This window comes from Anser anser (assembly GCF_964211835.1).
Source record: "Anser anser genome assembly, chromosome: Z".
Taxonomy (NCBI): domain Eukaryota; kingdom Metazoa; phylum Chordata; class Aves; order Anseriformes; family Anatidae; genus Anser; species Anser anser.
The window spans coordinates 31,595,628-31,609,330 of NC_139723.1; the positions used below are offsets into that span (position 1 = coordinate 31,595,628).

A 13,703-nucleotide genomic window follows, 5' to 3' on the forward strand; every position below is an offset into this window, starting at 1 on the left:
TTCAAGAAAATTTTAGTTTGAAGTCGTGAAGTTTCAGAGGTTACTTTTGATTCTTTCGTCTTTTCACTTTAATATTCAATATTTATAAATGTTTCAAATAAAAATTGTTGTTGAACTAGAAGCTCTGCTTAGTGATTTCTGGAAATATAAAAATGGTAAAGATTAACCATAGACTTCTAGAGGACTCTAGAAGGAAGTGGACAGCTGGAGGCGTGTAATCGTACCCCCTAATCCTAGCAGGACTTGCCCTTCAGGTTGCTGAGTGTTTTCTACAGGCAAAGTTAGAAAACCTGTGAGGATGGAAACCTGAACTTTCTGAGCCTGGCCCCAGGGCTGCGCCACTGTCATGGAGAAGACTTTCCTTACACCCAGAGGGAACTCTGTGTGCTGCAGCTTGTGCTTGTGACTCACTGTGTGACTCTGAGAAATATCCACCTTTTCTGTAATTTCTGTAACTTTCCTCTTTAGGCGGCCTGCCACCCTCTACCTCGCCTTCCCCTCTCCAGCCTGAATAGGCTCAGTGGCCTCAGCTGACCCCTTACACCCCATGCTCCCACCCGCAGGCTCTTCTGGTGGCCCTGCCTCGGGACTTGCTCCTGTGTTGACTTCCCTCTTTTATGGGTTGGCCCTTACACCAGTTGCAGTGTCCAGATACAGCCTCGCTGGTGCTCTGTACCCCAGGGAGTCACTTTCCTCCACCAGGTGGCTGCACTTTTACCGTGCAGCCCAGGTTGCAGTGGGCTGTCTTGGCTCCAGAGGCAGACTGCTGGTGCATGTTCTGTGTCTTGTCCACCGTGACATGGTTCCTCTTCTGGCATGTTGTGCCCTAGCCTGCGCTGCAGCCTGGGTTTATTGTGTCCAAAGGCAGAAACTTTTTATGTGTCTTGGTTGAAGTCCATGAGGCTTCTTTCCATAACTACTAGGTCATGTTTTTTTTTCACTCACTTTCATGAACAACATGGGAAATGGGCAAAATAGAGTGCTCCAGGCACTGTGTTCGGGACTAACCAGTGCCGAAATACACAATAAGCAGGTGTCCTGAAGAGGAGTTTATTTCATTAAGTGACTCTGTACAGGTGACAGGTGCCCCAACATCTCCTATATTTCCTCTCAGTTGTGTTTTTAGCAAAAGTAGCCCGAGATAGTCTCTCTCTTAGAGATCTTAGAAGACTCCTGATAGACCTGTCCAGTGCATCACAGAACCTGAAGCTTCTTCTTTCCTTTTGGTAACGAAGCGGAAATTCAGACTGTAACCACTTGGCAGTGGTAACTTGTGACCAAGAGAGGCTCTGGCACAGAGAGCAAGAAGGGCTGGCTGCAGGATGGGCTAAGCCGAGGGGAAACAGGAACACCAGGGACAGAGCGGCTCCGTGTAGGGAGTTCAGTTCCCCTTGCTGATGAGATAAGACACGCTGCAGTTTTCTCCTGTAGCGATCGTGTGGTGCAGGCGCTGGAGGAGACCTGTGGGGAGCGGAGGTGGTGCTGGGGGACAAACCCAACACCAGGCAAGGTGTCCTGTGCCAACGCTCACGGTTGATGCTGGGGCAAGTGTATATAGGGAACTGGCTCATGACACATCTTTGCAGACTCCTTGTAGAGCTGCTTATGGTAGCAGGACTTTGTCCAATGTGTTGTTCATTAAATTTTCTTTTTATATTTAAGCATGAACGTGTTTAATTTGTCGTAAGGGATATATTAAATATTTCTCAGTGAAGCCACATACTGACTTGTGCTTGCAGAAGGGCTGCAGGTCAGCAGCCTTTGCTCAGCACAGTGCAGGTGAAATTCTTCATGCCATTAGTCTTGGGAGAGGGCTGCTCTGAGGATATTTCCCCAGTTGGCAGCAGTAGGTCCGTCTGCACATGGCCATGTTCTGGCCAGTTGCTGCCAGGGTGGGATGAGTGTGCTCTGTCCAGAGGTCGCCCCAGGACAAGGCAGGCCTGGCCTCATCTGCATGAGGCTCACGTCCTGCACGTGCCTCTGTGAAGAAGCCTCAGGCTTCTGATATGCCAAAACTAATGACACCTTTTGGTCCAGAACTGATGTCAGGTTGTTAGGAAAATCAAATGCTCACAGCAAAACTGAGGGGTAACAGGATAACAGGCTGTCCTCTGGCATGCCTCCGGGCCAGTTCCAGGGTAAGACAGCATTGTACTCAAGTCCAGAGAGAGAAGGTGGTGAAAACAAAGTACTGGATTAGGTTGCCTTAGTGTTGGACTGTCCTTGGGGGTTTGCAGGTAACAGTCACTGTCTTTTGGAGTAGTCTTGGCCTGTCACCTGGAAACTATTTTGTTCTCCTGCATCCCCCTATGTCATGAATGAGCTCGTTGTGGTGCTGCCTTACTCCCCATACGCAATCATGAACTAACGCTTTGCTTTTCTTGCAGGAGCAGTCAAGGTTTTATGCATATGAAACTGACGAAAACCAAAGAAAAATACATCCTGGGTCAGAACAGCCCTCCCTTCGACAGCGTTCCTGAGGTCATCCATTACTACACCACAAAAAAGCTGCCTATCAAGGGAGCAGAACACTTGTCACTGCTCTACCCGGTGGCTGTGCGGACCCTATAATATCCTAGTCTCACCCCTTCCTGTGGATGGGAGGTGAGAGGTAAGCTGGGTTGCACTAAATCCATAGGCAGAATTCAGTGCTTGAGTCTTTGATGGAGAATGGCTGCCTTTAGATTCGGGCATGTGGGCTATCTACAGAATTGTGTATGGGACTGTGTGTATGGTAATCTTATGCTGCAGCATGCCCTTAGAACTATGCTTCTGTGTAAGAGAAAGAAATTTTACTTTGGTGCAAAGGGAACAGATAGCCTTCCCAGAGCTTCTCTGTGAATGAAAATACTTCCCAACAGAAAGTTCTTACTCATTGTTTTAAACTGAATCAACAAGTTCTTCTCAGCTGTAAAGCACCAGCAACGTTTGTTCTCTTGCCACCCTGAGAAACTTCTCCATGTGAAAGAGTAACCTGCCCTTGAGGGGACACTAGGGTCTTCTTGGTGGACTTGAGAAGGAGCTTAGCAGGCAAGTCCTTGCAGCTCTGTGTGGTCGCTCAGCTTGGTGGGGTTTGTTTTTTAATGCCCAGAGTTTATGCCAACCCCAAAGTTTCATGGGGTAGTCAAATACAGAAATCCTATTAGGCACAAAATCTTAACAGTTTTTTGACAGCAAGTCATGATCAATTATTTATGAATAGGGAATATAATTAAAAAGTAGTTTATTATATATTTTTATCCATTTTTGGTACAACAATAAATCTATAAGGGTTACTGTCTTCATTTGCAAGTTTCATTCATAGATGCAGGTGGCTAATTCTGTTTGGGGAAGTTGCACCCTGGTGTTTTGAGTAGTTGAGAATGAGTCATTTTAATATGTGGGTTAGTATTTATGCATGAGGGTGGTCAAAGGCTTTTATAAGGCTTTTGTAGGCAAAATCTTCACTTGCTTATTTCATCTGGAGCAAACAGTTGTCACACTGAGGTAGCAGACTTACAAGTGTGTGTTATACTGCCCTTCCACAAGCTGGCCTGTACAGCTGTGCAAATGAGAACGGTGTTCAGCAGAGCAGAAATTTGGTTTTCTAGTGTACAAGACGTTCTTAAAACGCGGTCCCTTGACACACACTTTCTGGCCAGTGTTCATTTTCCCCATAGGCAGAACCCCCCTGCTGTATTTTATTCACTGCCAGCAAGAAGCGCTGCAGAAGCTGCTCTCTACCTCAGTCCTGCCAACTCAGTGCCCATCCACTTGAGAGATATTTGGTACATGCTCTGTGTGCTCGTTGAATGCGATAAGTGAAAAACTATAATTGTGCAAAAATTGGAACTGGGGATTCAATAGCCTGCTAGTCCTCACTTTTGTGCCATCTCCCACCTATATCTAGAGTGTTGTGCATTAACCTATCAGCTGTTATAGTAGCAAACTGGTTTCATGCAGTTTAGGTATTCTACAGACTGCAAAAGGACTGTGAAATTGTGTGTTATTTAATTCAGCTTTCTTTCCTACTCTTTTCTTTTATGTATGCATAGAAGTGCAAATCTGAAAAATGTAATGGAGTAATCACTTACTGCCTGTAAAAGTAGTGCTTCACTGTATTGTCTAATCTGATAAGAACCTGAAGGATGTCACATATAATGTCATCAGTGGTGAATGTTCTGCTGCCTGTCTTTTAAGCCTGCCTTGTTCTGTTTATGGCATCCAACACAGTTTGAACAGGAGCGGATCACACATGCATGAGGAGCCCAGTGTCACTCTGTGCCACAATGGTAGTGGGTCTTGCTGTCCCTATCTCACCCATAATTTAAAGGCAGAGGTTCTTACTGTGTTTTTTTGAGAGAAGGGTGGTACAATGAAGTTTACAAAGAGACAACATTCCTCTCCAAGTGAAACCAAACATCCCCTTTTTTTATGTACTCACCTACATGCACTTTGTGTTTCCCTCATGTCTTCACAGGACTCTCATTCTCCTATTAACATCACCCAATTGGCAAGAGCATGCAGGCACTTTAAAGTTCATGTGTCAGAGTAGGAGTTCATGAAGGTGGCAGGGCTTACGCATGTTAGGAATCAGATTGTATCTGCTGCAGTCTGTTTCTTCACCTGTGTGGCTCTGGCAACACCCTCATGCCTCCTGGGACAGAAGGGTATCATTTTGCCTTTTTCCCATGTTGAAGTGCGTTTTTGAGAATCTGCCATCATTGCTGTTCTACAGACTGGGCTTCTGTAGTGGAGAAGTAGGCACCTGCTCTCCCTAACAGCAATTAGCAGCAGAAACCAAAATCATTTTAAACCAAGACCTTGCCCGGCTTCCTGAAGCACGCTTTCTTTAGTTCGTGGAGAGGACTGTTGTACTGAATCTTTCTTGACACAGGCTGATCAAAAGTCAGTTGAAGCCAGCAGTGCCACTTTATTGCCGTCTGCAGGTTTGGGGTTGGGATCCCATACCTGACACAAATCAGGTCAATATGCATCATACAAATATGTATACAGTTTACTACAGTTTCAAGGATCAGACCATGATTCAGCAAATGGAAATCATCTCAGAAAATGTTGGTTGTCTGTGGGTAGGTTTTTTAATTATTTTTTAAAAAACTTTTAGAAAGAAAGTATTCAGTAATTGCAGAATAAATAAAACCAGGATTTTGTTTGCACTGTAATGTTGTCTTTGTTTATTTAAGTGATTGTATGATATTTTTCCAGTGAAGGAATATTCTTCCTAGACTTTTTAATGTACATTGAAAATGCGGTGTGTTGCAGTGTGTAGTATTGCATATAGGTGAAAGATCTCGTAGTGATCATGCCTATATAGCACATTAAAAAATTATTTAAAAAAAAACATGAACATCTCCCTTTTCTTCCTCTAATTATCAATGTGTTCTCAGATTGTTTTGAACAGGGAACAGTGGAAGTGGCTTTTCAGAACAACTTTTGTTTGTGTATTAACTATGTAGTGCAAGTAGTTATTAGGCTATAGCCTGTTTTGGAGTCTGGAAAATCAGATGGCTCAGTTCTGCCCTGAGTAATTCTCTGGATAATGTGCAGCTCTGCAAAGGCTGTGCGAAAGCAGCACAGGTGCATGTATGAATGACATCGCTGTCCTATTGCTCGAGATGCTCAAGGATTACAGTTATTGCTGTTTACAGCATAACACTGCTGAATTACCTTCTGCAAATTTTAAAAGAGATGCTAATTAGGCTTCTATTTTGGTGAGTATATTCAGCATGGTAAAAGGCTGTTATAGCCTGTTAAAAAGCTGTTATATAACTGCTATAAAGCTGTTATAGTAGGCATGATTACACGTCACAGCTCCTTTCATAATTGGAAAAATCCTTAAGGTTTGTAGAGGTTCTGTACTTGCTAATAGCTTATCATCTGACTGTGAAGTCTGTGGAGACAGGATGCACAGCGAGGGGCAGGGCTGTCTTAAATCCAGAAGTGCAAAACACACGCTTGTAGCTTCTCAGAGAACTTGGCCTGAGTCTGTGCTCTAAGAAAAAACGGTTTTGGAATGACACATTTATGTACTGTTTCTCCTATCCCTGTGAGGCTCAGGGTTTGCCCGTTCTCTTGCTCTCATGGCTCAGGCTGTCCGCACAAACACTGTATGGTCATACTGGTAGTGGCTGCAAATGCCATCTTTCATCCAAGCTTGGATTCCATATTCACCCCTCTGCAATGCTAAGCTATGCTCTGGGGTAATCAATTGGTCCTCAGTAGCTGGGGAGGCAGGGGACAGTCTGCCCTTCTCCTCCCCTGCTGCTGCTGGTAATTCATGCTGTCCTTGGGTTGTACCTGGCACGGTGCTGGAGCAGAACAAGCAACAGGCAACAATACAACAGCAACTAAAAACATCCAACACACAGCTGCACTGACTCCTGGAAAGGGGCTATTTCATGACTGTGAAACGAAACAGAAATGAAACAGACCTTTCTGCACTCCTGGTCTGAGTAAGGAAGGAAGGGAGCAAACCGTAGAGAGTCTCCTGGTTTTTGTACAGTCTTTCCCTTTTAATCATCTGAACTGATCACACATAAAACACTGCAAATTGCTTCTTTTTTATTTCTTCTAGCTGGAGTCCCTTGTAAGAAGGGAATGAGAAAGGAAGGAAATTGCAGCAGCTGAACAAAGCTGGGTGTCTGAAATGAAGCAAGTAGGAATCCTGCTGAAAAAGATGCTGGCAGGTTGCGTGAAACAGCCATGTAAAATCCCATTTTCTGCAGCATGTTATTGCTGGTCTTAGGCATTGAGTTAGCTCTGAGAACCACGCACCCACAATTCAAAGTTGCTGTAATGATCTCTCAGTGCTCTGGACCTCGTGGTCAGTTCAGTGAGAGCATCAATCCAAGCATTGCCTGGGCTTTGTCACGTGTCTTTCAGAGTCCCTGGGTTTCACTTATTGATGCTGTTGGTTCCAGGATACAAACACGGTAGCTTAACTGAAGCTTTGCAGAGCTCAATTTTCTTTCTAAGCTTAATATAGAGGTTAGTATTACTGGAGGGATACAGGTAACAGTTAAGCGCTGATACCTGCAGTAGTAGTACTGGAAAATCAAAACGTTGCATCGGTGCCGTACTGTCAGAGCCTTCCTCAGCCCAGAGCAGTTCACAGTGCCTACCCATTATGTGAAACTGATGTGACGTTTTTGTCAGTGACTTCTATTTCAGGCAGCTCTCCAAATACAAAACACTCCTACAGCATAGCCTTACAACGCTATTAAGCCTCAGAAAAATCTCAGGGCTCTGACTGCTATCCACACCACTGAGAGAAGCAAATTTAGAGGATTGATATCAGCACCTTCCCTCTCATTGGTCAAGCAGTTTTGCCACCAGAAAGACACTGTTAACCTGCCAGCTAAAGGTCAAAATGCACAAGGCCTGTAGATCAGGAGTTTATTCAAGAACATCCAATGATTATCTTAGATCTCAGACATGACTATCCTAGTCTCTCAGGCATCCTGGACTGCCTCCTTCTGCCAGTCCACTTGTTGGAAAGGACTGTAGCTGTTGATAAACTGGAGGGAAACCCATAGGGAGCTTGATGGGCATGAGGAATGGGCCAGCGTGAACCTCCTGGAGTTCAACAAACGCAGTCCCAAACCAGGATGCACTGACCTCTTGCAAGAGGATAGACTGGAGGGTGACCTGTGGGAGAAGAGTGAAAAAGGAGCTAAACAGAAGTCAGCAGTCTGCCTTTGCAGACGTGAAGGCATACTGCAGTCAGTACTGTGCAGTGGAAGCACAGCCATCAGGTGGAAGGAAGTGATGATTCCCTCTTCAGAGCCCTGGTGAGGCTGCATCTGGATACTCTCCTGTTTGTGTGCTCCCAGCTGCAAGGAGAGATCTCAACAAACTCAAGCAAGTTCAGAGCAGGACCACAGGGAGAATCTGGGGTTTGGAGCAAATGATATGTGAGGACAGGTTGAGGGAACCAGGCCTGTTCAGCTGGAACGAGAGAAGGTGGGAGGGTTCAAGGGCCTGGGTACCTGGCCTACGTGGAGAGGAACATTGCTGCTACTTCTTATCTGGTGCTTTGCATCACTCAGGCTACTGATGGGTTGAGCTCTCCCTCCTGCACAGCTGTCTAGCTTCCCAGTGGGAACTCTGGAAGGTATCATTGTGGCTCGCTGACGGTGTTCCTAGGTGCTGCAAGCTCAGCGTGGAGGAGTGGGTGGTAGGGATTTTACTGAAGTGGCACACTGTATTTTTATGTGACTCTTAGTTGGTGGCCAGTGCTGAGTAGGTATGTATAGAACCATTGAAAAAAAACAAGGATGGGAATGTTGAGTTAAACACATCTTGGCCACCAGGGTATGGCAACAAATAGTCTACCAAATCCAGCAAAGGTATGTATTCATACATTATGTGAGTGCATGCATCCCAAACAACCGAGCCACAGAAGAACACCAAAACACTAAAGCCAACCAAAGTACTAACTGGGGCATTGCAACCCTGGTTGCAACTATGAACCTGTACTGGCAACGCAAAGGAGATTTATCAGTGGTCCAACAGGCCCATGAGATGGCCAGCCATAAAGGCCAAGATGGTAGTCATTGTTGGGCCAGAGAAAGAGGGGTGGATCTTCCACTATCCAAGTCATTCAGGGCTTTGAACTACATGTTGTAGTAAAGGAAATGTGACAGAGGAATTTTCCTATTGCCAGTGCTTAAAAGAATGTGTGGAGATCTGGTGCAGCTTTTTGGCAAGTTAACTGCATTGATCCACTCCCCAAGCCTGCCTCCAAGAAACAGTGGTACTAACCATGGCAGAAATACTGACTGAATGGTTGCAAACTCACTCAGTTGCTCAAGCCATGGGGATGACCACCATGAAAGGGCTGGAACATCCTGATGATTGCATGGAATGAATCTGTATGAAGAGTTGCAGGATTGTGTAGAGAATAAAAGATAGAGTCTGTGGGAGGTGGCATGGGTTGGGCCTGGCTGAAATTTAGCTACAAAGGCACGGAGAAGAAAAAGGGAGTAATTTAAGAGTAAACAACATTTGAATGCTATGAAAGATGGAAATGTATCATGGGGAAAGTGTGGAGGACCTTTAAAAAAGGTGTATTGTGAGTGCCAATGAGGTAGGAGCCAAGTGTTAGATGCTGATTGAATCTGGATACACCAAACTGGAATCAGGCCCTCTCTACGCAATCTATAACTGCTATTGTCCAGTGTCACTCAAGAGACCTGGAAGAGACTTCCAACAGAGAGCCCAGAGAGAGAGGATTTGGGGAGATACTAGAGCAACCTGAGGAGACTCCAGAGAGACCCAAAAAGACCTCAAGAAAAACCCTGGAGACAAAATGGGGAGATCACAGGAATGCCTACAGAGAAACAAAGGCGACCTCACATAGGGGAGCTACGGTCAGAGTACACACAGCATGGCTGGTACTGCTTTGCTGACACTCCTGACTTCTCTCCCGTGTGGTTTCCCACACAGGGAAAGAAAGCTATCTCAGGAACTACTGCAGTGAACAACCCAACTTCTCTCCTGAATTACACAGACTTCCCTGCAGAACAGAGGAGTCATGTTAATCATCATTAACATCAAACATATCCATGACAGGAGGGTTTGGTGTCTGACTCCATTTAGTCTCCGCACTGTCAGTTTGGTCTTAAACTGCAAAAACTGGCCTTGAGTCCTTTGTTCCCTATTAATTAATTGCTATTGTGGTTAAATAATTCCAAATACAAATATAAGTGGTATAATTTTAATAAATCATTGTAATTGATAACCATATCAGTATAATAAGGACAATTCTGAATAGTGACTTCAAATGTCCAGGATGGACTCAGTTGAAGCCCTGGAAGGAGCTATCTATTCTGCTGCCTCCATCTGTTCAATCCATATATCATCAGCTCTGTGAGATTAAAATCCATTTAAACAACATCTTTGAATTTTCATTCATATCCTTCTTTCAGCACAAGAGAAGTCAGCTTTCCTCTGGCGTGCTGTTCACATAAACTCGTGGCTTCGAGACTGGTGTGACCGGCAGAACTTTGGGTTCTTTGATCACGGGAAGGTCTATGCTACACAGGGCCTGATGGCACCTGATGGGATGTGCCTCTCTCGGAGAGGGGTAAGGATCTTTGGTCAGGAGTTGGCAGGGCTGATAGATAGGGCTTTAAACTAGAGTCGAAGGGGGAAGGGGCTAAAACCAGGCACGCCGGTGAAGACCTAAGGGAAGGTACGCTAGAATCAGAGGGGCTGTGTGCCAGTGAGGTCCTTCGGGCAGATCCACAAGGTGCTGAGTGTAAGGAGACGCACCTGAAGTGCTTCTACACGAACGCACGCAGTATGAGGAATAAAATGGATGAGCTAGAAGTCCTGGCCCAGTCCTGCAACTACGATATCATCGGCATAAGCGAAACCTGGTGGGATGAGTCCTGTGACTGGGGTGTTGCGATAGATGGTTACAGGCTCTTCAGGAGGGACAGGCAGGGTAGGCGAGGTGGTGGGGTGGCGATGTATGTGAAGCAGGGGCTGGACTGTGTGGAACTTCAGGTCGGCGATGGCAAAGTTGAGAGCCTCTGGGTAAGGATCAAGGGACAAACGAATAAAGGGGATGTCGTTGTGGGAGTCTATTACAGACCGCCTGGCCAGGACGATAGCACCAATAAATTATTCTTTACAGAACTAAGAGAGGCCTCGAGATTAACTCCCCTTGTCCTTATGGGGGACTTCAACTTGCCAGACGTTAACTGGGAGTGCCACACGGCTGACACGAGCAAGTCCAGGAGGTTCATGAAGCACCTAGATGATAACTTCTTGGTGCAGGTGCTAACGGAGCCAACTAGGAAAGGTGCCCTCCTAGACCTGTTGCTAGAAAACAGAGAGGGTCTGGTGGGAGATGTGGTGATTGGTGGCCGCCTTGGTCAAAGCGACCATGAAGTGGTTGAGTTCAAAATTTACGGTGACAGAAGGAAAAGTGCCACCAAAACCTCATCCCTAGATATGGGGAAAGCGGACTTCAGGCTGCTCAGGGAACTAGTCAGCAAAGTCCCCTGGGAAACTGCTCTTGAAGGCCTCGATGTCCACCAGTGCTGGTCATTCTTTAAGCGATGCCTCCTAGAAGCACAAGATCAGGCAATTCCTACATATCGCAAGTCAGGCAGGCGGGGCAGGAGGCCAGCGTGGCTGACCAGGAACATTCTAATGGAGATTAGGCGGAAACAGAGAGTGTTTCGCTACTGGAAGGAGGGCCAGGTGTCATGGAAAGAATACAGGGATGCTGTTCGTGTTGTAGGGAGAAAATTCGTGTGGCCAAAGCACACCTAGAGTTGAAGCTGGCTGTGTCTGTGAGAGAAAATAAAAAGGGCTTTTTCAGATATGTGAATGGAAAAAGGAGAACTAAAGAATACATAGGGCCGCTCCTTGATAGGGAAGGTCTCCTCACAGACAATGACATAGGCAAAGCAGAGACGCTTAACGCCTTCTTTGCCTCTGTCTTCAATGCCGATGATGGGCTTTGGGACCCAGGGTGCCCTGAGCTGGAGGACCGAGACGGTGGGGATGACAAACTCCCAACCGACCCTGAACGTGTGCGGGATTTGCTACTCCACCTGGATCCCTACAAGTCCATGGGTCCGGATGGGATTCATCCCCGGGTGCTGAAAGAGCTGGCGGACGTCATCGCGGAACCTCTCTCAATTATTTTTCAACGATCCTGGGAATTTGGAGAGGTCCCGGTAGACTGGAAGCTGGCAAATGTTGTGCCGATTTACAAGAAGGGTCAGAAAGAAGACCATAGCAATTACAGGCCTGTCAGTCTCACGTCAGTGCCTGGTAAAATCATGGAGAAGATGGTTCTCGAACTTATTGAGGCGCACCTGGGGGACAAAGCAGTCATTGGTCCCAGCCAGCATGGGTTTGTGAAGGGTAGGTCCTGCCTAACTAACCTGATTTCCTTTTATGATAAGATCACCCGTATGATGGACCAAGGGAAACCAGCTGATGTGATTTTTTTTGGACTTCAGCAAGGCTTTTGACATGGTTTCCCATAGGATCCTACTGGACAAAATGTCCACCATACAACTAAATAAAAACATCATACGATGGGTGAGCAATTGGCTAACGGGCAGGGCCCAAAGGGTTATGGTAAATGGGGCTGCGTGAGGCTGGCGGGCGGTCACCAGTGGGGTCCCTCAAGGCTCCATTTTAGGGCCGGTACTTTTCAATATTTTTATAAACGATCTGGATGTAGGAATAGAAGGTATTTTGAGCAAGTTTGCTGATGACACCAAACTTGGAGGAGTTGTGGACTCGAATGAGGGTGGAAAGGCCTTGCAGAGGGATCTGGATAGGTTGGAGAGCTGGGCGATCACCAACCGCATGAAGTTCAATAAGAGCAAGTGCCGGGTCCTGCACCTGGGACGGGGAAACCCTGGCTGCACGTACAGACTGGGCGATGAGACGCTGGAGAGCAGCCTAGAAGAGAGGGATCTGGGGGTCGTGGTAGACAGCAAGTTGAATATGAGCCAGCAGTGTGCCCTGGCAGCCAGGAGGGCCAACCGTGTCCTGGGGTGCATCAAGCACGGCATCGCTAGTAGGTCAAGGGAGGTGATTGTCCCGCTCTACTCTGTGCTGGTGCGGCCTCACCTCGAGTACTGTGTGCAGTTCTGGGCACCACAGTATAAAAAGGACATGAAACTGTTGGAGAGTGTACAGAGGAGGGCTACGAAGATGGTGAAAGGCCTGGAGGGGAAGACGTACGAGGAACGGCTGAGGTCACTGGGCCTGTTCAGCCTGGAGAAGAGGAGGCTGAGGGGAGACCTCATCACAGTCTACAACTTCCTCGTAAGGGGGTGTCGAGAGGCAGGAGACCTTTTCTCCATTAACACCAGTGACAGGACCCGCGGGAACGGGGTTAAGCTGAGGCAGGGGAAATTTAGGCTTGACATCAGGAGGGGGTTCTTCACAGAGAGGGTGGTTGCACACTGGAACAGGCTCCCCAGGGAAGTGGTCACTGCACTGAGCCTGTCTGAATTTAAGAAGAGATTGGACTGTGCACTTAGTCACATGGTCTGAACTTTTGGGTAGACCTGTGCGGTGTCAAGAGTTGGACTTGATGATCCTTAAGGGTCCCTTCCAACTCAGGATATTCTATGATTCTATGATTCTATAATGGCCTGTAAGCTTTTACCATCTGCCTGTTACGTCCACACATAGGGAATATTCTTGTTCTCCTGCCGTTAAGGCCATTTTTCACCCTTCTAAACCAACAGCTTGGGCAGACCCTTTTCTTACTTCATGTTCCTGGGGCAGTCATCATGCAACTGCCTGAATACTTCTGGGTTCAGGCCACTGTGCAGAGGCTGAGTTGCAGAATTTGACTTGCCTGCAAGAGACCCTGGAGGAAAGCCCAGGGTTAGCTCTTCCCCAGATAGGAGCTGTTGTGATGAAAGCTAGAAGCACCTTCTCTTCAAAACTGCTTTTAAGCTGCTGGTTCCACCTGTGCCACATCACAGCTGTGTAGCATTTACGTTAATGGCTAGTCTTGCACCTCCTTGATTCTGATCCTGACCCACTGCCTTGGCTCCCTGGCTTAACCTCAGGCCTGCCATGTCCCCATGGACCTGCTGTTTTAGCAGTGGACTGAGACAGACCCTGCTTGCTGGCTCAACATCCTTGCTCCTTGCAGCATGTCTTGCTGTCACTCTCAGCTCCCAGCTCACTTTTTCTTACTGCCTTCCCTT

The 13,703-nt window shown here is 46.7% G+C and overlaps 2 protein-coding genes across 4 annotated transcripts in view; both read left to right on the forward strand.

Annotated features, from left to right (window-relative positions):
* SHB (SH2 domain containing adaptor protein B) overlaps positions 1–5,341 on the forward strand; it is a 79,554-nt gene extending 74,213 nt beyond the window's left edge. Inside the window, 1 exon segment of the mRNA XM_083819163.1 lies at positions 2,388–5,341. Coding sequence (XP_083675289.1) covers positions 2,388–2,571 — 184 coding nt within the window. The 3' untranslated portion in view covers positions 2,572–5,341.
* The window catches only part of LOC310890312 (uncharacterized protein), a 34,172-nt gene continuing 23,062 nt past the window's right edge, over positions 2,594–13,703 (forward strand). For all 3 annotated transcript variants that reach the window (XR_014577171.1, XM_083819164.1, XM_083819165.1), the window contains exon 1: positions 2,594–2,611. The gene's annotated coding sequence lies outside the window, so the exon portion shown is untranslated. The remainder of the gene's footprint in view (positions 2,612–13,703) is intronic.